This window comes from Delphinapterus leucas, chromosome 20 (genome assembly GCF_059928025.1).
Source record: "Delphinapterus leucas isolate spDelLeu-1000000601 "Yukka" chromosome 20, BTC_Dleu_Yukka2, whole genome shotgun sequence".
NCBI classification, from domain to species: Eukaryota; Metazoa; Chordata; class Mammalia; order Artiodactyla; family Monodontidae; genus Delphinapterus; species Delphinapterus leucas.
In genome coordinates this window covers 53,379,581-53,402,078 of record NC_143148.1, presented here as the reverse complement: position 1 = coordinate 53,402,078, position 22,498 = coordinate 53,379,581, and the positions used below count along the sequence as shown (strand labels likewise).

Sequence of the window (22,498 nt, the reverse complement as noted above, 5' to 3'; positions counted from 1 at the left end):
CAATTCAAGGTAAGGAAAGAAAGTTTTATCTTTACCCTCATTTATCCACTTCCAGGGCTCTGTATTTCTTTGTGTAGATCCAGGTTTCTGTCTGGTTATCATATTCCTTCTATCTGAAGAACTTCCTTTAACATTTTGTGTAGAATAAATCTGCTGGAGATTAATTCCCTTAGTTTTTGTCTGAGAAATTTTTCCTTTTTCTTTTTTGAAAGATATTTTTGCTGGACAAGTTCTTGCTTGACCGTTTTTTCCTTCGTCACCTTTAAGATGTTATTTTACTGTGCTGTCGTGCATGATTTTTGATAAGGAATCTGATGTAATGCTTATTTTTGTTCCTAGATATGAAATGCATCTTTTTTTTCTCTGACTGTAAGATTTTCTGTTTGTATTTTGTTTTCTGCAGTTTCAGTATGATATGAGTTAGTATATTGCATTGTATTATATTATTTTCTTTTGCAGGAGGAGTATTTATCCTGCTCAGTGTTTTCTGAGCTGTTGGAATAGTGCTTTGATACTGTCATCAATTTTGAAAATTTTTGGCTATTCAGTTTTCAAGTATTTCTTCTGCCTATTCTTCCTTTCTTTTCCCTCTGGGATTCCACTGACATGTATGTCAGACTATTTGGTATCATTCTACAGCTCTTAGGTGCCCTGTTTTTTTCCTGCTTTTTTTCTTTGTGTTTCAGTTTGGTTTAGTTTCTATTGACCTACCTTCAAGTTTTCTGATTTTCTTCCTCATCTATGTCGAGTCTACTGATCAGTCTTTCTTGAAATTCTCATATTTCTTATTATGTTGTTGATTTCTAGCATTTTTGCTTGATTATTTCTTACCGTTTCCTTCTTTCCACTGAGTTTTTCTGTCTGATCTTGCATTGTTCATCTTCTCCATTAGAGCTGGTGTCCAGTGGCACTGCTCAAGGTAAGCATCAAATTCAGTCTCTCTCTGCAAGCATCTGAGATTTTGGGCTAGCTGTTTTCCCCTCAATATCTGTTCTGTGGTGAGTTCTAGGCAAGTCAAGAGCATGAGTTTGTCTGGACTTTTTTTTTTTTTTTTTTTTTAAAGAAAGTAGTGTTTAGATTTCTATCTCTTTTTTTAATTATTTATTTATTTATTTATTTATTTATTTGGCTGTGTTGGGTCTCCGTTTCTGTGCGAGGGCTTTCTCCAGTTGCGTCGAGCGGGGGCCACTCCTCATTGCGCTGCGCGGGCCTCTCACTGTCGCGGCCTCTCCCGTTGCGGAGCACAGGCTCCAGATGTGCAGGCTCAGTAGTTGTGGCTCACGGGCTTAGTTGCTCCGTGGCATGTGGGATCTTCCCAGACCAGGGCTCGAACCCGTGTCCCCTGCATTGGCAGGCAGATTCTTAACCACTGAGCCACCAGGGAAGCCCTGGACTTTTGTTATTCTTGTTCTTACTCTTTAAAGCAGGGAGCAGTTGTTTTCCAGCTCTACAGCCTAAGCAGAAACTGGAAACCTAGTCCATAGAGTTTTCTTCTCTGTCATTTTCTTGTTGATTCAGAATTTTATTAGAATAAATTTTGAAATTATGGATTGTGTGATTTTTGTTATGTTTTCTAATGTATTGAGATTTAACTGAAGTGTAATATGTAATTGTTTTTGTGAATACTTGATGCATATTTGAAGAGAATGTGTAGTTTCGTTTTGGAGCAATGTTGATAGTGAATTATTTATATTTATTGTTAAGCATTTGCTAAACTTTGTAAGTTCTGGTCAAGTCAAATTTTTTTATGTTAATTATCTCACATTTTCTAGACATACAAGATATATAATCATATTATCTAATATAGTGATAATTTGTTTTCTGTTTCTATATTCATGTCTCCTTTTCTTGTTTTGTATTTTCATATGTTGCTCTGTCACCCAAAATAGCTCAATAGCGAAATAATTGTACATATTTTGTTTTGATCTTGACATCAGTATAAGTGCTTATTAAATTTTACTCTTAGAATTGGTGCAGACTTCCCGTTTGATATTGCTTTTCTTTGTCATATATATTTTAGTCCCTTTTTTGTGGGGAGAGGTGGTCTGGAATGAATTTAAAATTTGGGTAATTAACTTTTCAGCATCTGTTAAGATCATCTCATTTTTTTCTTTGACCAATTAATGTGAAACTTCCTCTTAGTAGACTTTTAAATTTAACCATTCTGTCACTTTGAGATATTTTATCCTTTAAATATATTACTCCTTCTGATTTTTAGTTCTATGTAAAATGCTTACATCATATTGATCAGTGAAATTGTTATATATATTTTATTGTTATGCTGTCTTTTATAAGATTTCATGAAGGCAATGATAGATTTGTTCAGTGGATTTGAAAGCATTCCATTTTTTCTCTCTGCACCAAAATCATTTCTGTACTGTGGGAACTACCTATTTCTTAAACATTGGTAAGATTCCCGAGTAAACCTATTTTAGGGTAGAACCTTTTCTTAAAAAATTATTTAATAACTATCCATTTTTTCCTAGAGTTGTTATTCTGTTCAGATGTTTAATAACTGTATCTGCTTATTGGCCTGTTTATACTTTCATCTTCTGAGTCATTTTTGCTAATGCACATATTATTTCATAGTAAGCGTTTCACCTGTTTTCAAACTTTTCAGCATGTTAGAAGACATAGTATTATATGCATTTATTTTACATCTGTTATATTCTCATTTCATTTATGATTCATTTTATTTGTATTTTCTCTATTTTTCCTTCAGTGGGATTTACCAGAAAATTTATCTGTTTTATTGCCTTGCCTCAAAAATCAGTTTTTGTAATGTGCCGTTTTGATTCCCTTCTGATTTCCTTTACTGTATATTTTTCAGATATTTTCTTAGTGGTTTTATGAGATTTACCATTAACATCCTAAGTGTATAGCAGTCTACTGGATTGATATCAGTGCAGCTTCAATATCGTACAAAACTCTGCTTGTATATACCTCCCTTCCCTTTCCCCCATTTATGTTGTTATTATCACAGATTACATCTTTATATATTCTATACTCATCAATATACATTTATAATTACTACTTTATGCGTTTTTCTTTTATGTCATATAGGAAATGTACAGAGGTAGTTGCACATCAGAAATACAGTAGTGCTGGCTTTTATATTACCGATGTGGTTAACATTTCTGGAGTTCTTTAATCTTCATGTTGCTTCAGGTTATTATGTTGTATCCTTTCATTTCAGCCTAAAGGACTCCCTTTAGCATTTCCTGTAAAGCAAGTCTACTAATAATATTATTACCTGAGTTTCTGTTTACCTGGGAATAACATAATTTCTCCTTCAATTTTAAAGGGTAGTTTTGCCAGATGTAGAATTTTTCACCAAATTTTAAAAATTGAATGATTTACAGTGATTCAGGTGTACAGCAAAGTGATTCAATTATTTATTCAATATGTGTATATCTATATTCTTTTTCAGATTCTTTTCCATTATAGGTTATTACAAGATACTGAATATAGTTCCCTGTGCTATACAGTAGGTCCTCATTGTTCATCTGTTTTATATATGGTAATGTGTATATGTTAATCCCAAACTCCTAATTTATCCCTCCCTCCCTTTCCCTTTTGGTAACCATAAGTTTTTCTATGTCTATTTCTGTTTTGTAAATAAGTTCATTTGTATCATTTTTTTAGATTCCACATATAAGTGATATCATATATTTGTCTTTCCCTATCTGACTTACTTCACTTAGTACTATAATCTCTAGGCCCATCCATCTTCCTGCAAATGGCAATATTTCATTCTTTTTACAGCTGAGTAATAATCCATTGTATATATATGCCACATCTTCTTTATCCATTTGTCTGCTGATGGGCACTTAGGTTGCTTGCATACCTTGGCAACTGAAAATAATGCTGCTAGGAACATTGGGGTGCATGTATATTCAGATGTAAATTTTTGGTTGACAGTTTTTTCTTTTAGCACTTTCACTCTTTTTTTTTTTTTTTTTTTGCGGTACGCGGGCCTCTCACTGTTGCGGCCTCTCCCGTTGCGGAGCACAGGCTCCGGACGCGCAGGATCAGTGGCCATGGCTCACGGGCCTAGCCGCTCCACGGCATGTGGGATCTTCCCGGACCGGGGCACGAACCTGTGTCCCCTGCATCGGCAGGCGGACTCTCAACCACTGCGCCACCAGGGAAGCCCTTTTAGCACTTTAAATGTGTGATTCCACTGCCTTCTGGCCTCCATGGTTTCTGATTGGAAATTGACTGTTAATCCTATTGAGGATCCCTTGTATGTGATGAGTCACTTTGCTTGCTGCTTTTAAGATCCTCTCTTTGAGTTTGTCTTTCAGTTGTTTGATTGTAATGTATCTCTGTTGACCTCTTTGAGCTTATCCTATTTTGAGTTTGTTGAGCTTCTCGAATATGTACACTTATATCTTTTATCAAATTTGGACAATTTTGGCCATTATTTCTTTAAATATTCTTTCTGCCCCTTTCTCTTTTTCCTTTTCTTCCAGAACGCCTATTATGTGTGTATGTTGTTACTCCTGACAGTGTCCCACAGGTCTCTTGGGCTCTGTTTATTTCCCTTTAGTTTTTTCTTCCTGCTTCTCAGACTGGATAATTTTAATTGAACTATCTTCAAATTTGCCAATTCTTTCTTCTGCCTTTTCACATCTTTTATTGAAACTCTCTTGTGAATTTTTCATGTATGTTATTGTGCTTTTTGTCTCCCAGATTTCTTTTGTTCCTTTTCATAATTTTCATTGCTTTATTGATGTTTTCTATTTGTTGAGACGTTGTTGTCCTGGCTTCCTTTAACCCTTTGTCCATGGTTTTCTCTAGCCCTTTGAGAATACTTAAGACAGTTAATTCAAAGCCTTTGTCTGGTAAGTCCAATGTCTTTCCTTCCTTAGGGGAAATTTCTGTTAATTTCTTCTGTGAATGGGCCATATTTCTTGTTTCTTTGAATGTTTCATAATTTCTTATTAAAGACTGGACAGTTTGAATATTATAACGTGGTAACTCTGGAAATTAGACTTTCCCCCCTTGTCAGGGTTTGTTCTTGTTGCTTGTTGTGGACTGTTGCTGTTTGTTTAGAGGCTTATCTAAACTGTTTTTTTAAAGTCTGTACTCCTTGTCATGTGTGGTCTATGAGCTCTCTGTTCCTTTATCTTGTGTTAAGCTGGTTGTGACAGATTTCCTTGCATGCGAGGAGAAATAAATAAGGAAGTAAAGAATAGAAATGAAGGAAGAGAGGGAGGGAGGAAGGAAGGAAGGAAGGAAGGAAGCAAGCAAGGAAGCAAGCCTCCCTCTGGCTTTTCAGATTGGCTCTGTGTTGGGACATTCCTTCAATGCTAGCCAGGGCATTTACAAGTCTGCCTTAGTCTTCACTTCCTGCATGCACTAAGTTTAGAGATCAGCCAGAGGGGAAAGTTTTAGGGCCATCTTTTCTGGGCATGTATCCTGCCTTGGGCATGTATGTAGCTTTTCTGAATCGCCGAATTTCCCAAGGAAATGCTTCATCTTTTCTTCCCAGGCTTTTGGTGCATCTATTGTTTTTCTCACTTGTACTCTTTTGTCCCATTTGGCAGCAGGTTGTGCATTTGCATACATTGTTTTCCAAGAATGACTCTGCCTAGCTATTTTCCAACCTAAGTAAGTTTTGAGGAAAACAAAAACAAGTGCTTATGTCATTCCTCAGGTAGCCCCTAGACAAGTTAGAACAAACACAGTTCTTTGAGGAGAAGGATTGCTTTTCTTCCTCCAGAACCAAGGACCGTGGTTCCATACTGGGGATATGGGCTGCTTTATTCAAGACTGCTACTGAGCTGGGGAGTGGGTGGGGCAAGACTAAGTAAAAATGACAAAAAGCTTTCCTACTGTTTTTGAGCTGTGTTTTTCTTGATTCAGCCTTCAGTTTGGTTGCTACAAACCTTGTTTTCCAGAATTCTAAAACAGTTGATTCTGACGTTTTTGCTTGATTTTTCATTGTTTCTGTAGAGAAACAAACCCTTGGAGCTGCCTACTCTGCCATTTTTCCTCTTTATTTCAAAAATCAGTTTTTGAATGTCAATGAGTTCAGCTTTTTTACAATTTCTAGTTTGTTAATTTCTGCTTTGATAGTTATTCTTTCCTCTTTCTGCCCAAGAGTATTTGTTTTCTTTTACTGCTTACTGAGGGTAGATGTTTTAACTTCTTCCTTCCTTCTTTATTTCTGCCTCCCAACTATTTGACTGTGTGTGTACTCATTTTTTGATTTTTGAAAAAATGTTATTGCAGTTTTTTCTTAGCTCTTTATTTGATGGTTACTTAGGGTCGTTTGTTCATTTATAAGTGGTTGGGATTTATTTTAAAATTGTGTTATCTAGTATTATAGCATTGTATGTATTTAGAAATCACAGTCTGTAAAATATCTCTTTTTTTGCATTCATTAGGGATTATTTTCCTCTTACATTTTCGTATTTAATCAATTTTTATAAGTGTTCCATGGATGATTTTCTTGAAATTTTGTAGAGTTTATTTTCTTTATAAATTATGCAGTTAAAATTTGTGTTCATACAAATATATGTAATATTTACTTGATCAACCATCATATTTATATGTCAGATTCTTTATATCCATATTTTTCATCTGCTTGATGTGTCTCAGTCTGAAAGTATTGAATTTAAGTCTTCAGTTCAAATTGTTTCTACCAATTTTCTGTTGAATTTTTAAACGTTACTTTTGGGTCTGTTATTTGATACAGAAAAGTTCATAACTATTATGTATTTAGTGAGTATTTTTTAATTAAAAAATTTCCTTTCCTATTTAATGCATTTTTGCTCCTCAAATTTTACTTTGATATTCTTTACAAAATTTGATCCTGCCTGATATATTTTTGTTCTTTCTCTTATTTTTTATTACTAAGCGAATAAGTATATAATGAGTACCTGGAATTGTTAGGTTTTATGATTGCTGTTCCCATTATTCACATGCTTTTTTTTTAAGTTTTTGCGTAACCTGCAATTGTATGTTAAAAAAAACTTGAAATAATTATGTATTTTCAGAAGAGTTATATAGTACAAAGTTTCCATATACCCCTTAGCCAGTTTTCATGATTATTTACATCTTACACCATGTACATTTATAAAAACTAAGAAATTAACATTGGTGCTGCTCTGTAAACTAACCTACATACTTTATTAGGATTTCACCAGTGTTTCCACGAACATCCTTTTCTGTTTCAGGATCCAGTCCAGGATACCACATTGCATTTAGTTACTGCTTTTCCTCAGTCACCTCCAATCTAAGGCCATATCTTGGTCTCCTTGTATTTTGTGACTTGATATTTTTCCAGTGTACTGGTCAAGTATTTTGTAGACTGTCCTTCAATTTGGGTTTGTCTGATGTGTAATCAATAGGTTATGGGTTTGGGGGATTATACCACAAAGGGGAAGTGTGCTTCTCAGTGAATCAGATCAGAGTATACATGCCAGCAACACGATTTATGCAGGTGATGTAACCTTGGTCCCTGGTGTGGGCCAGGTTTCTGCACCGTACAGGTACTCTTTTTTTCCTTTGCGTACTCTGTTTGTTAGAAAGGGGTCATTAAGTCCAGTCACTTAAGGGGAGAGGAATTAAGCTGCACCTCCTAGAGGGAAGAGGATCAATTGGTGGGCATCTGTTCAAACTACCATGATAGTTCATAAATATGTCGGGGGAGATATTTTCAGGCTATGCAAATATCCTATTTCTCTTTAAAGTTTTACCAACTCGTTTTAGCATCCATCTGTGGCTCTTGTCTGTAGCAATTATTACTGTTGTGCTCTAATGCTGATTTTTCTATTTCCTTTATTCTTTTTACATTTGTTATTTGGAATTCAGCTATAAGGAATATTTGTCCCTTCTCCCATTTGTTTATTTATTCCAGAGTCAGCAAGCTTTTTCTGTAATGGACCATATAGCAAATATTTTAGTCTTTGTAGACCATACAGTCTCTGTTACACAACTGACTCTGATAGCGTGAAGCACCATAGATGATACCTAAATGAATGGGTGTGGTGTGTTCCAATGAATCTTTATTCTTAAAAACAGACACTGGGCCAGATTTGGCCTGCAGGCCAACTTCTGATAATTAATTCATTTATTTATATCAGGTGAACTCATGGGTATTTATTTTATTCTTTAGGTTATACATGTATAACCTATTTATTATTCAAATTATTCCAGCTTTGGCCACTGGGACCTCTTCCAGTTGGCTCCTTTGGCATTCCACTGCCATCATTTGCGGTTGATTGGTTGAACATTTCTTATTTTCTGGCATTATGAGATCCTCCAGGCTCATTTTTTTAATGGGTTAGTTTATGTTTTGTCCTTTAACCAAAGAAATGTCTTCCTCCTTCCTTCCCAACTGAAGGTCCACTTGACTGGTTTTAGAATTCTTAAGTTTACAATATTTATGTTTTCAACTTCTGTACTATTTTGGATGGGGGAAGGTTGGGGTGTGAGGTAGGGAGTTTAATTTTTTGAAATTAAGTTTTGCAAGAATAGAAATAAAGTTGATTTATTCTCAACCTTTGCTTCCGCCATCAGAGATCTTTTTTTGACCTACAGACTCAAGATACAGAGATCTCTTCTGTTATGCTTTATTAATGTTCTTGTCCCATTTTGATTTTTTTCCCTTTGTCAGACTTACATTGCTTGGGTCTCTGTTAACCCTCCTGGATGCCTACACTCATTTTCCTTAATGTTTTCTTTAAAAATCTCTGTGTCCTTTTCTTCTGCATTCTTGGAGAGCTCTTCAAGTATGTCATATACATCACTGATTTCATTTTGTGCATGTTGGCTCTGTCCTTTCCTGGTTCCAATGGGAATTTTATTTCTTTGCCTGTGTTTTTTTTTTTTTTCTTTTTCCCCCTTTGGTTTCCTTACATCCTTTCTTATATAAATGGGTCTACTTTCAATTCAGTTCCCTACTCAACCTATTTATTTCATTTCATCATTTATCTTTTTTTCCTCTCTCTGTCTTTTAAAAACAGAGGCCGTATTTTCTGTAGTCTTTGAAAACATGACACAAATGCTATCCAAAAATGTATAGTAGTACTTTTCTTAGTAGGATATTACAGAGAATTTTTAGTTATGATCTTGTTCTGATGTATTTTAGAAGGTTTTTTTTTTCCATTTCTAATTTTATTGATTTGAGTCCTCTCCCTCTTCTTGATGAGTCTGGCTAATGGTTTATCAATTTTGTTTATCTTCTCAAAGAACCAGCTTTTAGTTTTATTGATCTTTGCTGTTGTTTTCTTTGTTTCTATTTCATTTATTTCTCCTCTGATCTTTATGATTTCTTTCTTTCTACTAACTTTGGGTTTTGTTTGTTCTTCTTTCTCTAGTTCCTTTAGGTGTAAGGTTATATCGTTTATTTGAGATTTTTCTTGTTTCTTGAGGCAGGCTTGTATTGCTATAAACTTCCCTCTTAAAACTGCTTTTGCTGCATCCCATAGGCTTTGGATCATCGTGTTTTTGTTGTCATCTGTCTCTAGGTATTTTTTGATTTCCTCTTTGATTTCTTCAGTGATCTCTTGGTTATTTAGTAACGTATTGTTTAGCCGCCATGTGTTTGTGTTTTTTAGGGTTTTTTTTTTTCCCTGTAATTGATTTCTAATCTCATAGCCTTGTGGTCAGAAAAGATGCTTGGTATGATTGCAATTTTTAAAAATTTACCGAGGCTTGATTTGTGACCCAAGATGTGATTTATCCTGGAGAATATTCCATGTGCACTTGAGAAGAAAGTGTAATCTGCTGTTTTTGGACGGAATGTCCTATAAATATCAATTAAATCTGTCTGGTCTATTGTGTCATTAGAGCTTGTGTTTCATTATTAATTTTCTGTTTGGATGATCTGTCCATTGGTGTAAGGGAGGTGTTAAAGTCCCCCCACTGTTATTGTGTTACTGTCGATTTCTTCTTTTATAGCTGTTAGCAGTTGCCTTATGTATTGAGGTGCTCCTATGTTGGGTGCATATATATTTATAATTGTTATATCTTCTTCTCGGATTGATCCCTTGATCATTATGTAGTGTCCTTCCTTGTCTGTTGTAACATTCTTTATTTTAAAGTCTATTTTATCTAATATGAGTATTGCTACTCTGGCTTTCTTTTGATTTCCATTGGCATGGAGTATCTTTTTCCATCCCCTCACTTTCAGTCTGTATGTGTCCCTAGGTCTGGAGTGGGTCTCTTGTAGACAGCATATATATGGGTCTTGTTTTTGTATCCATTCACTGAGCCTGTGTCTTTTGCTTGGAGCATTTAATCCATTCATGTTTAAGGTAATTATCAAAATGTATGTTACTATTACCATTTTCTTAATTGTTACGGGTTTGTTTTTGTAGGTCCTTTTCTTCTCTTGTGTTTCCCACTTAGAGAAGTTCCTTTAGCCCTTGTTGTAAAGCTGGTTTGGTGGTGCTGAATTCTTTTAGCTTTTGTTTGTCTGTAAAGGTTTTGATTTCTCCATCGAATCTGAATGAGACCCTTGCCGGGTAGAGTAATATTGGTTGTAGGTTCTTCCCTTTCATCACTTTAAATATATCATGCCACTCCCTTTTGACTTGTAGAGTTTCTGCTGAGAAATCAGCTGTTAATCTTATGGGAGTTCCCTTGTATGTTATTTGTCTTTTTCCCTTGCTGCTTTCAATAATTTTTCTTTGTCTTTAATTTTTGTCAATTGGATTACTATGTGTCTTGGCGTGTTTCTCCTTGGGTTTATCCTGCCTGGGACTCTCTGTGCTTCCTGGACTTGGGTGGCTATTTCCTCTCCCATGTTAGGGAAATTTTCAACTATAATCTCTTCAAATATTTTCTCAGGTCCTTTCTCTCTCTCTTCTTCTGGGACCCCTATAATGCGAATGTTGTTGCATTTAATGTTGTCCCAGAGGTCTCTTAGGCTGTCTTCATTTCCTTTCATTCTTGTTTCTTTATTCTGTTCCACAGCAGTGAATTCCACTATTCTGTCTTCCAGGTCACTTATCCGTTCTTCTGCCTCAGTTATTCTGCTATTGCTTCCTTCTAGTGTATTTTTCATTTCAGTTATTGAATTGTTCATCTCTGTTTGTTTGTTCTTTAATTCTTCTAGGTGTTTGTTCTTTAATTCTTCTAGGTCTTTGTTAAACATTTCTTGCATCTTCTCGATCTTTGCCTCCATTCTTTTTCTGAGGTCCTGGATCATCTTCACTATTATTATTCTGAATTCTTTTTCTGGAAGGTTGCCTATCTCCACTTCATTTAGTTGTTTTCTGGGGTTTTATCTTGTTCCTTCATCTGGTACATAGCCCTCTGCCTCTTCATCTTGTCTGTCTTTCTGTGAATGTGGTTTTTGTTCCACAGGCTGCAGGACTGTAGTTCTTGCTTCTGCTCTGTTTTAGAAGTTTTTATAAATATTTTACCAGTTTTTGTCAGTGTGCTCTTGATCAAACAGAAGTCTCTCTGGTTTAGTGTTTTCCAACAGAGTGGGTGTGGGAGTTCCTCTTGGCCCCCTCCTCACTTGGATGCTGCTGTGTTCCCCATTCAGTCCCTCACCCGATGCTAGCTTGAATTGCATGGCTCTGAGCCGAATTTCTTGGTCTGCAGCTGTATCCTTAGTATACTGTAGTTTGGCTGGACTGAGTGGGACGTGCCACGTCTTCTTACTGCCTTCTTCTCTGACTAGATAATCTGAAGCAACCACCATCTTCTAGACCTGAAACAGTCCATACGGTTGTCCCCAGAACTTGTCCCGTCTTTACTCTTCCTGAGGACTTCATACCCCAAGTCGTAAAGATGGGAGCCTGTGCCTCTCTACCTCCAAGGAAGCTGTCCCAGGATGTTGAAAGGATGCAGAAAGAGAGGTTCTGTGGGTGTGGGGTTTGAGGTCCAGAATCTGGGGAATGTCCAAGGATGGCTGCTCTGGTGTATGTGTGGGTAGACAGCAGTTGTGGACATCATCTTCCTTTATTCCTTTTTGGCCTTGTTCTTCGCATTCAGAGGTTAAGACCTGTACTAGTAACCCAAAGTTTCTCATCCAACGCCATCTGGTGTGAGGGGCCTTCCTTCCAGCGTCTGGAAAGTCTTCGTTGGTGATCCTGGATTCCCGAGCTATTGTCATTTTATTTTATTTTATTTTATTACTTTATTTTTTTTGCGGTACGTGGGCCTCTCACTGCTGTGGCCTCTCCCGTTGCGGAGCACAGGCTCCGGACGCGCAGGCTCAGCGGCCATGGCTCACGGGCCCAGCCGCTCCGCGGCACGTGGGATCTTCCCGGACCGGGACACGAACCCGTGTCCCCTGCATCGGCAGGCGGACTCCCAAACACTGCGCCACCAGGGAAGCCCGAGCTATTGTCGTTGTATATACTCTTTGGGTTTGATGGGAAGCTGGGACAGGGAACACGACTGATGATTGGTCTTTTTCCCTTGGAACCGATGGAGAATTGGAGCAGGAGGGGAGGGAGGCCCACATGGCATGCTGGGAGACCCCAGGAGAGTCAAGCTCAGGAGGCTACTTTTTTTAAAAAGTGAAGTACAGTTGATTTACAATGTTGTGTTAGTTTCAGGTGTACAACAAAGTGATTCAGTTATACATACATATATATATCTATGCGTTTTCAGATTCTTTTCCATTATAGGTTATTACAAGATATTGAATGTAGTTCCTTGTGCTATATAGTCGGACCTTGTTGTTTATCTGTTTTATAAATAGTGGTGTGTATCTGCTAATGCCAGACCCCTAATTTATCCCTCCCTCCCCTTTCCCCTTTGGTAACCATAAGTTTGTTTTTTATGTCTGAATCTGTTTCCGTTTTCTAAATAAGTTCATTTGTATTATTGTTTTTAGATTCCACATATAGGTGATACCATATATTTGTCTTTCTCTGTGTGACTTACTTCACTTAGTATGATAGGTGAAGTCCATCCATGTTGCTGTAAATGGCATTATTTCATTTTTTATGGCTGAGTAATATTCCATTGTATATATTATATACCAACATATGTATATATACCACATCTTCTTTATCCATTCATCTGTTGATGGACATTTGTTTCCATGTCTTGGCTATTGTAAATAGTGCAGCTATGAATACTGGGGTGCATGTATCTTTTTGAATGAGAGTTTTCTTTGAGAGGCCACTTTCAAGCCATGTAAAGATGCTGTAGGTTTTCTGTGACCCGGCAGGAGTTGGGGGGAGCATCAGAAGTTGCACGTATGCCATCAGCCTCAGTCAGGTTGGGCTCAGTGAACAAGAGTGGGGAGTGGATATGGTGTCATCCTTGAAAGCATGGCGTCTGGAGCCAGGATGCATGAAACCAAGTCTTAACTCTCTGCTGCGTGTCAGAGCTGGGGCCTTGGCCAAGGTCCTTAATCCCTGGGCACCTCAGCTTTGTCCTTTGTCAAAAAGAGAATAAAGTGACCTACCTCGTTCAGGTATTTTGAAGATTAAATGAGTTAACATGTATAATATTACATTACTGTGTAGGGATCACATAGGACAGTGGCTGGCATTTGGTAAATGCTGAGTGAATGTTAGGTGGGGGTGGTGTTATTGGGTCACCTGCCAGTGAACAGCTGAGGAGGCTGTCCTGCTGCCTGGAAAGGCCTCTCACTGGTCCAAATTTTCTCCATCTCCGAAGGCCCCGTTCCTTCTCAGAGGAACCTCCCTGTCCATCCAATTTGAAGTAGCCATTCTTTCCCACGGCCCCTTTCTCTTCACCGTCAGAGCCCTTTTCATAATTGTTATCACCTGTGACTTCGTGCACCCTCATTCAAGCGCTGTGTCCCCACCAGCCTGTGGGTGCCATGCTGGCGGTCTGTGGGTTCACCATGGCCTGCGGTGCCTTGTGTACGGACACACATTACAGTGTTGGATGCAGGACTTCACGAAGCCGTCTCCTTCTTCAGTGCTTGTGGGCCACATGCTTGGCACCTTGCTTGCCTGGTTCTGGTGGCTTCCCACTGGTGAGGTGTAGCCAGGTGGCCAAGAACTTGGGCCGAGGACTCAGACGAACTAGGGTTCCAATCTTGGCTAACCACTACTGACTGTGTGATGGAGGGAAACTTACCTAACTTCTCTGAGCCTCAACTTCCTCACCTGTCAGTGGTGAGAATACTGCCCAGTGGACAGCTTATAAGTTATTAACACAGTTCCTGGAACTTAGCATGTACCACTAGAGGTGACTGTCATCCTCCTCATTCCTAAGGAGACAGCCATCCACCTGTCATCGTGGCGCTGGTAATAATTGCCTCAATTTCCCTGCCCCCACCTGCAGTAGAGTCGCATCTTGTGTTAGCGGGGATCACAGAGAGAACATGTTAATGAATGATTTGGTTGAACTCAAAGGAATCGTTCAGGTCCTCAGATTGCTTACCTTTGAATAGAGAAGGTGGCAGGTGTGTGAGCACATGCTTTTTTTAATATCATTCACGCATTCCTAGGTAACTACAGGAGAAGGGAATTGACCGTTGTTTCCATTTGGAGGGCCTGAGCCTCGGGTAGTGTACGAGGCCTCTGCAGGTAGCGTGGGCGTGGGGCATCAAGAGCAGAGCTGCTAGCACCTGGGGGCCCAGGTCTCTGTTTTCAACAGGTGTGAGGAGTTGAGGACAGTGGCGGAGGTTGGGGGGAGCTTAAGGGAAAGACAGGATTTCCAGACAGAGAACGTTGCAGTCATTTAACATTCAAGTCCTAAATAATGTAGGCTTTTGTTATCAACAGAACAGACTAGAGTTCTGGTTCTATTTGAGGATCTCCCGAGAAGAAGAGGAAAAGAGGGTCAGAAAACCTGTACAGGGATATAAAGAAGGAGATTAGTTCCCAGGAGATGGCACATTCAAAGCCTGGTGGGGTGTTTGGGAGCCAGCTCTCCTCTGAGCTCCTTGTGGGCATTTTCGTCTTTCAGAAAAAGCAGTTGTTTTTCTGAACCTGAAAAAAACCCGTTTTTTTTAAAAGGTTTAAACGGTAGAAGAAATCATGTATATAAAATCACTTTTGTCACCTGAAGCTTTATATTTCTGAGAGCAATTCCACTCATGTCCTCGTAGTGCTTTGTGGTGTTCAAGGCACTTTACTTTCTCAGTCACACCTTATTCCTTATTCCAACAACCTTGCAGGAAGCTACTATTATTATTAGTAGTATTTCTGTTTGACAGATGGAGACATTGAGTCCCAGAGAGGCTGGGCAACTTGCCCAGGGTCATGTGAATAGAAAGTGGAAGAGCCAGTAGTTTTTCCCCTGCATGTCAGGCCATTAATAATCCTGTTAATACTGTTCATTGTTGGTATTGGGTTAATTTAAGTAGAAATGACGGTCAAGACACCCAGTGGCTTTCTGGATGGTACCAGAGGTGGAAGCAGTGGCCTTTCTGTCCCTCATAAAGCCACTTGTGACTCAATCCTCCAGTAACTAGGAGGGAAGAAAACTAGCTCCTCCCCCAGTGCAGCCCCAAGTAGCCATGTAGACACTCCACCCTTGCTGACTGCCCAAGCTTCTCGAGCAGCCCTCCTCTGCACAGCCATCTCCCACACTTGGAAGGACTTATGTAAGTAGGTGGACTCTACTCTGTCTTCTTCCCGGGGAGGAGTTGAGTGTCCGCAGGGGGTCACGTTCTGCAAGGTGGAGAAACATTATCTTTAGATACCACCCATGTTTGTATTCACAGGAGGGTATGCAAGATTAAGTGACCTTTACTCTGGAATGCTAATCTCCTTATTTGTATATCCTCCACTATCACCCTATGAGGTAGGTGCTGTTATTTCCCCCTTGTTAGGTGAGTCACCTGAGGTTTAGTAACTTGCCCAAGAACACATGGAGTGTCTACATGGCTACTTGGGGCCACACTGGGGGAGGAGCTGGTTTTCCACTCTCCAGCCATCTGTTCATTCATCCATTCAACCATCCATTTTTCCATCCATCCATCCATCTACCCATCCATCCACCTACCCACCTATCACTGTGTTGGCTGTTTGTCTAACATGGTTTTCTGCTTTATTCTGGGGAAGAAGGTTCTCCATTCTGGGAGCCAAGCACATGCTTTCTGAAGCTGGAGACCTCCACGCCAACACGCATCCCTTAGCTCATAGCCCTTAGACATTTCTGGGCTTCCTCCTGACACTCCTAGGTTGGTCTTCTCAGGGATGCTGCTATTTCCAGCAGTGCCATGTTGCTTGTTCACTTTCCTCCCTCCGTTAACTTGCAGAGGGTTTCCCCCTTCAAAGTCCTACAAATGTGCAAAGCTGCAGGCTCCTGCAGAGACACTTTTGACTTTCTGCAGCATTATCACAAATGAATACCCAGCTAGTCCCATTCCTTGATTCAGAGATTGGAAGTTGGATTCGTTTGGCGTGATTTTACTTTTTCAAGCTATTATAGAGTTTGTGTGATACATCTAAAAATTATGTAATAAATCTAAAACATGTTTACAGAGCATTTTATAAGGAAAGAAATTTTCATAGAAATAGGCCAATTTGATTTCAGATGGATCAATTAAGGAAACAATTTAAATTGTCTATGAGGAAGCAGTATTATAAAGAGGCAATATGGCCTAGCTGTTTAGACATTTATTAAGTGCAAAGCAATGAAAGTTGTTTAATTATTTTGCATAGCTTCTGTTGTATATAGATCATTGGGAGATAATCTCACTTTTCAAAAATTTTTATTATGGAAAAATTTAGACACATAAAAATTCCAACATGCAGGCATAAACAGTTGTATAATGAACCCACATTTACGTATTACCCATCTTTAACAATTATCACCTATAACTGTAACTGCTTCTCCCCTCTCATATTGTTTTTTTTTTCCATGAGTTTCGAGGGCATATTCCTCACTTATTACTTCATTTCACTGGGTCGAATTCCATCCTAGAAAAGTATATTATCTTGACATTAAAATATAGTAAACTTTTGAATATAATTGTTTACTTTTTCATTGAAATTTAGCTCTTTTTTGGGTAGAGCACTGGAAATTTTCTGTCAGTTTTTTTAAATTAAAAATTTCACATGTATAGCAAAGTTGAGAGAATAATAAGTGAAGCCTCACACACCCTTCACCCCGATTCACCAGTTATTAGCCTTCGGACTGGCATTTTCTAAGTGTGTTTTTTCCATGTCTTGTTGAAGATGAGAGATTTACTTACTTTTGAAGGTACATAGATAGGAGTTACATGGCTCGAAAACCAGATATACGTTCACATCTACCTCTACCACCTCTTAGCCCTGCCTTGTAGGCAGCTTGCGTCATACTTAATCCCTCATCTATCAAATCGGAGCATTAATAATGTACACCCTGTGGGGTTATGCAAGGTACATAATAGGCGCTCAAAAAATGTCACCCTTACCTCGCAGCTGTACCCCCTGTGTTGCAGCTGGGGGAGCCGAATAGGGGGATATTGGGCTTCATTGATTCGAGTCGGTTTTGGCCAATATGGAAGATTTTTATAGTTGAGAGAGAGTTGGTATGGCGTAATGATTAAGAAAAAAAAAACTCGGGGTGAGAGTGGTTGAAATCCCAGCTCTGCTTTTACCAGCTTGGAGCTTGGTTGAGAGACAGTCTCTCAGCCCCACTTCCCTCTCTGTAAAGTGGGGATAGGAAGGACACCTACTGCATCGGCTTGTTGTCTGGAGAAAATGAAATGGGACCATCCATGGCCAGCATTTAGTAGCGTCTGCCTCACACATGCCCAGCGAATATTACTAATCACGTTGTGAGTAAGGATACGTTTAGAAGAGTGCCTATAATGTAAACGCTCAGTGTTACTTATTATTATAAGTAACGGTGAAAAACGCACACCAAATTGGTCTTTAAAAGTCTGATTCGACTTCGGTGCAATGAAAGGAATATAGATCTTCAGTGAACGCTTGCAATGTGATTTCGAGTAAGAGTAAGCCTTGGATGGACGGGGTCGATGCAGCCAGGCAGGTGTGGCATCGTGCGGTTGTCATGGGAAACAACGATGGTTGTTGTTCACCGCCAGTTCCCTTCAGCGATGTCCTAAAATAAACCAGCCTTCTTGAAGGCTCCTGGGAGGGTCAGCTTCCTGCCTCGGGAGCAGCTCGCCCTATGGCCAGGGCGGATGCATCTATCCCAAGGGCTCTGCGTTGTTCTTGTGTTCTGGGACTGATTTTTCTTTTTTCCTTCTGTCTCTCTGTCTCTTTCCTGATTCTCCTCTTGCATCCCAGGTTGAAAGGATTGTAGACAAGAGGAAGAACAAGAAGGGAAAATGGGAGTATCTGATCCGGTGGAAAGGCTACGGGAGCACGGAGGACACGTGGGAGCCCGAGCACCACCTGCTGCATTGCGAGGAGTTCATTGATGAGTTCAATGGGCTGCACCTGGCCAAGGACAAAAGGCTCAAGTCGGGGAAGCAGTCCGGCGCCTCCAAGCTTCTGCGGGACGGCCGAGGCCCCTCGGTCGAGAAACTGTCCCACAGACCCTCGGAATCCGGCAAGAGCAAAGGGACTTCCCATAAACGGAAGCGGATCAACCCTTCCCTGTCCAAGCCGAAAAAAGGGTATCCGGCCAAGCCCCCTGCAGGCGGGGACAGGGCCACCAAGACGGTGTCTTACAGGACTACCCCCAGTGGCTTGCAAATAATGCCCCTGAAAAAGGCGCAGAATGGGATGGAAAACGGGGACGCCGGCTCCGAGAAGGAAGAGAGGCATTTTGGAAACGGGTCCCACCAGCCCGGCTTGGATTTGAATGACGTGGGTGAGCAGGACCTGGGCGACTGCCACGTGAGCCCCACGGCGCTGGCGGAGAACGGACTCGGTACGTGGCTGGTCTTCCTCTCGGATGGGGCTTTGCGGGCAGCCTAGGGAAACACACTGCCCCCACCCCAGCCCTGACCCTCAGCCAGGCAGTAATTGTCCCTTTGTCTCTTTCACCTAGGGCACTGTGGGCTCGCTCACGTGCCTGCACTGGTTACAGACACCTATGCGTGGCGGGGGGGGTGGTGGTGCGGGGCCCAGCCACTGATGCTCCAGCCAAGGCTTGTCCCGCGTCGGAAATCCCTGGTTGTGCTTAAAGGCACCTGAAGCCATGGTAACCGCTCTGGAGCCCCTGCTCTGAGGGCGACTCAGAGTCTTCACCCATCAGGACCCGAGACTCATATCCCCACAGGACCAGTACCTTTCAGAGGCCGCATGTACCTCCCAGAGCCCTTGCTTCCATTCTCCTGCCGTCAGCGCTGTAGCCCGGAGAGGCGAGGTCTGGGCCAGGCTCTGCTGCTTCTCAGTTTGGACTTGGAATTCTCCCAGCTGGTCCTTAAGCTGGAGCCTCCTGCCTCTCATCTCTCACTAACATGCATGATCTGGCCCCATGTCTGTGTTAGGTCCTAAATGCTGCCCCGACCCCCTCCTAGGCCAGTTCTTTTGCTTTGTACCTTCTTGTCACCTCCCGCAAGCAACACAGCATTCAGGAATCCCTCCCTCTGACCAAGTCCCCACAAGCAAAATTAAGGAGAGAGGAGGCGATGACCCAGGTAATTCAAGCTCCCAAATCTGACATCTCCTCAACAGAGTGCTCAGTGGCTGAGTCTTCCAGGTGAGCCGTCTGCACCTGTTACCTGTGTTCCTTCATTTCTCAGGTACCCGTGTGTCCACGTGGTGCATTTGTCTCTTTAGCTGCCAGAACTCTAAGCCTTGGGATGTCAGGAAATCCTGCTCGAGTGTGGACAACCCATGCCCAACAGAGTAGGGCCACCCGTTGCCCTGGATGGAACCAGAGTGCGTGTGGGAATAGGGGTGCCGGGACGCAGGTGGGACGGGTTGGGAGAGTTTCCGGAAGGATGGGGTGACAGAGGCAGATGCACGTTAGAGGGGTGATGATTTCAGAGTTCAGGGTGCTCAGGGCGTGCCCGGCTGGGGAGAACGTGGCGTCTGTAGGCATTCTTGCCAGGGAATCTGAGCGATCCGCTTTGAGGTTCCTCATTCTCCAGAGAGAGGAATTTCACCCAAAGAGGATTTATTTAGCAGTCTCTGCCCCAGACTGACTCATGTTTCCGTCTGGGGATCCCTGATGCTGACATGACTCTGCCTGCTAACATACGGAAAAGCTGTTTGTTTTAAAAATCCATTTCTTGGGGAGGAGTGGGCTTGTGTAAATGAGGCCTGGCACAAACATTGGTGTTCGACGTTCCTGTGACAGCAGCGGAGGGATTCCCTGTCTCTGGAAGGGGGGCTTGTGAGGCTCCTTGGGTGCAGGCTCAAGGAACTTGGGTGTGATTGCTGGCACCCCGGCCGGGAGCAGCCCTCTACCCTGCTCAAGATGTGGCTGCCCTGAGAGTGGGGGGATGGGAACGTGGGCAGGGAAGTGTGCTGACTCTAGCTGCCACACTGCAGGGCCGAGAGGGAAGGCAGACCTGTAGAGAAGTTTCAACGAAGGCATGCTTCTCCTTCCATGCCCTTTTCCAGAGCGGGGCAGGGCTGCTAGCTGTGCGCAACCTGTCCTTGGGCCTCATCGATACCGCCCGGTTCACGATCTGGTGATGGAGCATGGTTCCCCATGACCCGGGGAAACAGATGAGAATGAGCCTGCTGGCCTCAGTGGTGGCCTTGTTAACCTCGAGTGCTTCCCCAGGTCTTTCTTGTCTTTGATCTCTTCTTGGCCTTATTTTTTCCCGATGTTGAATGTTCTCTACTCCACTCTGGCCCATGCCTGGACAGAGGGGAGGAAGCCACCTGCCTCTCTTTTGTTTGGTTTTGGGTGTTCCCAAAGGGCCCTTTTGTTTACTCGCATCCCACAATATTGGTGTCCTTGAGGGTCTCATAAGCCTAAGGCAGTGGTTCTCAACTTCATGTGTGTAAGATTCCCTGGTGCTTGGTTAAAATGCAAATCCTGTAGAATCTGATTTACTAAGTCTGGGGTGGAGCCCAGAAGATGGGTTTTTAACAAGCGCCCTAGGTGGCTCTCATGCATTTGGGGACCTGCTCTGTGGCAAAATGGGGTGATAATTACGTTTCATATCAGGTGTCAATTTAAGTCAATTCAATACTTCTTTTGTTCTTCCTGAGAGTTAATCACCACGCTAGGTGCTTGGAGTAAAGTAATAAAAAGATAGGTAAGGACTGCACCCTCTGCAACTTACAGTCTGCTCTCTGCTGGGTTGAGAGTGGGTGTCTCTGGGTCATTGTTGAGAAGACTCCTGAGGCTGACTCACTGGAAGGAGTAACACGTATGTTACGTAGATGGTATGCCTTTCCATATCTGCGTGACATCTTCTGTGGTCACTGGGGTGATAAATGCCCCAGCCCTGGTCAGCTTTTAACACTCTAGTTAGAAATAGCATAATATCCAGGTCTTGGAGTAACTGGGAAGAGGAAAAGACTGAGAATCCTTGCCAGAGAGAGAGAGAGAGAGAGAGAGGAGAGAAAGGTTTGGGGTTCTTGGAGAAGACCCAAGACAGAGGGAGTTGTGTCGTTCCAGAACTTGCCAGCCAGGGGTCAGAGGCATAGTCAAGCACAACATGACTCCACTTATGTTTTCAGCCCGAGGGAAGCCTTGATGCAGCCAGTGTCCATGCCCATGCAGACCCTGAATGTTTTCCTACCCGCCCTCCGCAGCCCCACCTTCTCTGACCACTGCCACCAAGGATCCAGATCCCAGTGGCACAAGGGTGAGGTAGCAGGGTTTTCAGCACGGAGGGGGCCTCATCTTTGCCTTGCAGAAGGGGACGGGGAGATCCTGGCTACGCTTTCCCAGCATTTGTTTTGGGGGTGGGCTGTTGCTTTTTATATGATTTCAACTTCTCTTTGGTGAATTAAGGTTCTGCATACAGAAAAGCAACTTATGTAACACGTTACTCATTTACTGCTGACTTCCCCGATCTGAGCTGTGGGAACAGGTGCTAAATTGGGGCTCCAGCGGGTGGTGCTTTGGTTTCAGACAGCATTTTCCCCAGCAATGTTTGTGAAGCGCGTGCAGCGACTCAGTGCCGCTTTTGCTTCTGATTCTTCTCCCATAATGACAAATGGCTCTGTGGTCCGGGTACCATCTGCCTCAGTATCCCTTCGGGAGCTTGTTAAAAGTGGGCTCTACCCCAGTCAAATGAATCTCAGGGGGCAGGGTGTGGATTGTGTCTCTTAAATGCTGAATTTTAACTTCCATGATATATACAGTAGTTCCTGCATAAGCGTTTGGTTGTAAGTGATGGGTGGTTCATAGATCCCATCCTTTGTTGGTAGATCGAGTTACTCCTTCGGTTTTAAGCTTGTAAGTGGGAGTGTGATTTAGTCCTTTAAACATTTAAAACCTGATATAATTTCTCCTTCTTGCTAATGCACTGTCTACCAGGCATCCCTCTCTCTCGCTTTTTTTTTTCTCCTAAAACAGACCTGTTTCATCCATATAGAAAAACCGTGAGGTTAGTGAACTCCTGCTGTGGTCTGGTCTAGAACTGGTTAGTTCTGTTTCATCAGAATAGGCCAAAGCAACAGTATTTGACAGATTCAGATGAGCCTTTAACCTGTGGACACACCCCTGCCTAGGAGCAAACTCTGAGCCCCAGCGCAACACACAGACGCCCAGCGTTTTC

At 41.7% G+C, this 22,498-nt stretch overlaps 1 protein-coding gene across 2 annotated transcripts in view; it reads left to right on the top strand.

Moving 5' to 3' along the window:
* The window catches only part of CDYL2 (chromodomain Y like 2), a 191,183-nt gene that overhangs the window by 109,897 nt on the left and 58,788 nt on the right, over positions 1 to 22,498 (top strand). For both annotated transcript variants that reach the window (XM_089903334.1, XM_089903333.1), the window contains exon 2: positions 18,147 to 18,735. In XM_089903334.1, coding sequence (XP_089759460.1) covers positions 18,147 to 18,735 — 589 coding nt within the window. The remainder of the gene's footprint in view (positions 1 to 18,146; positions 18,736 to 22,498) is intronic.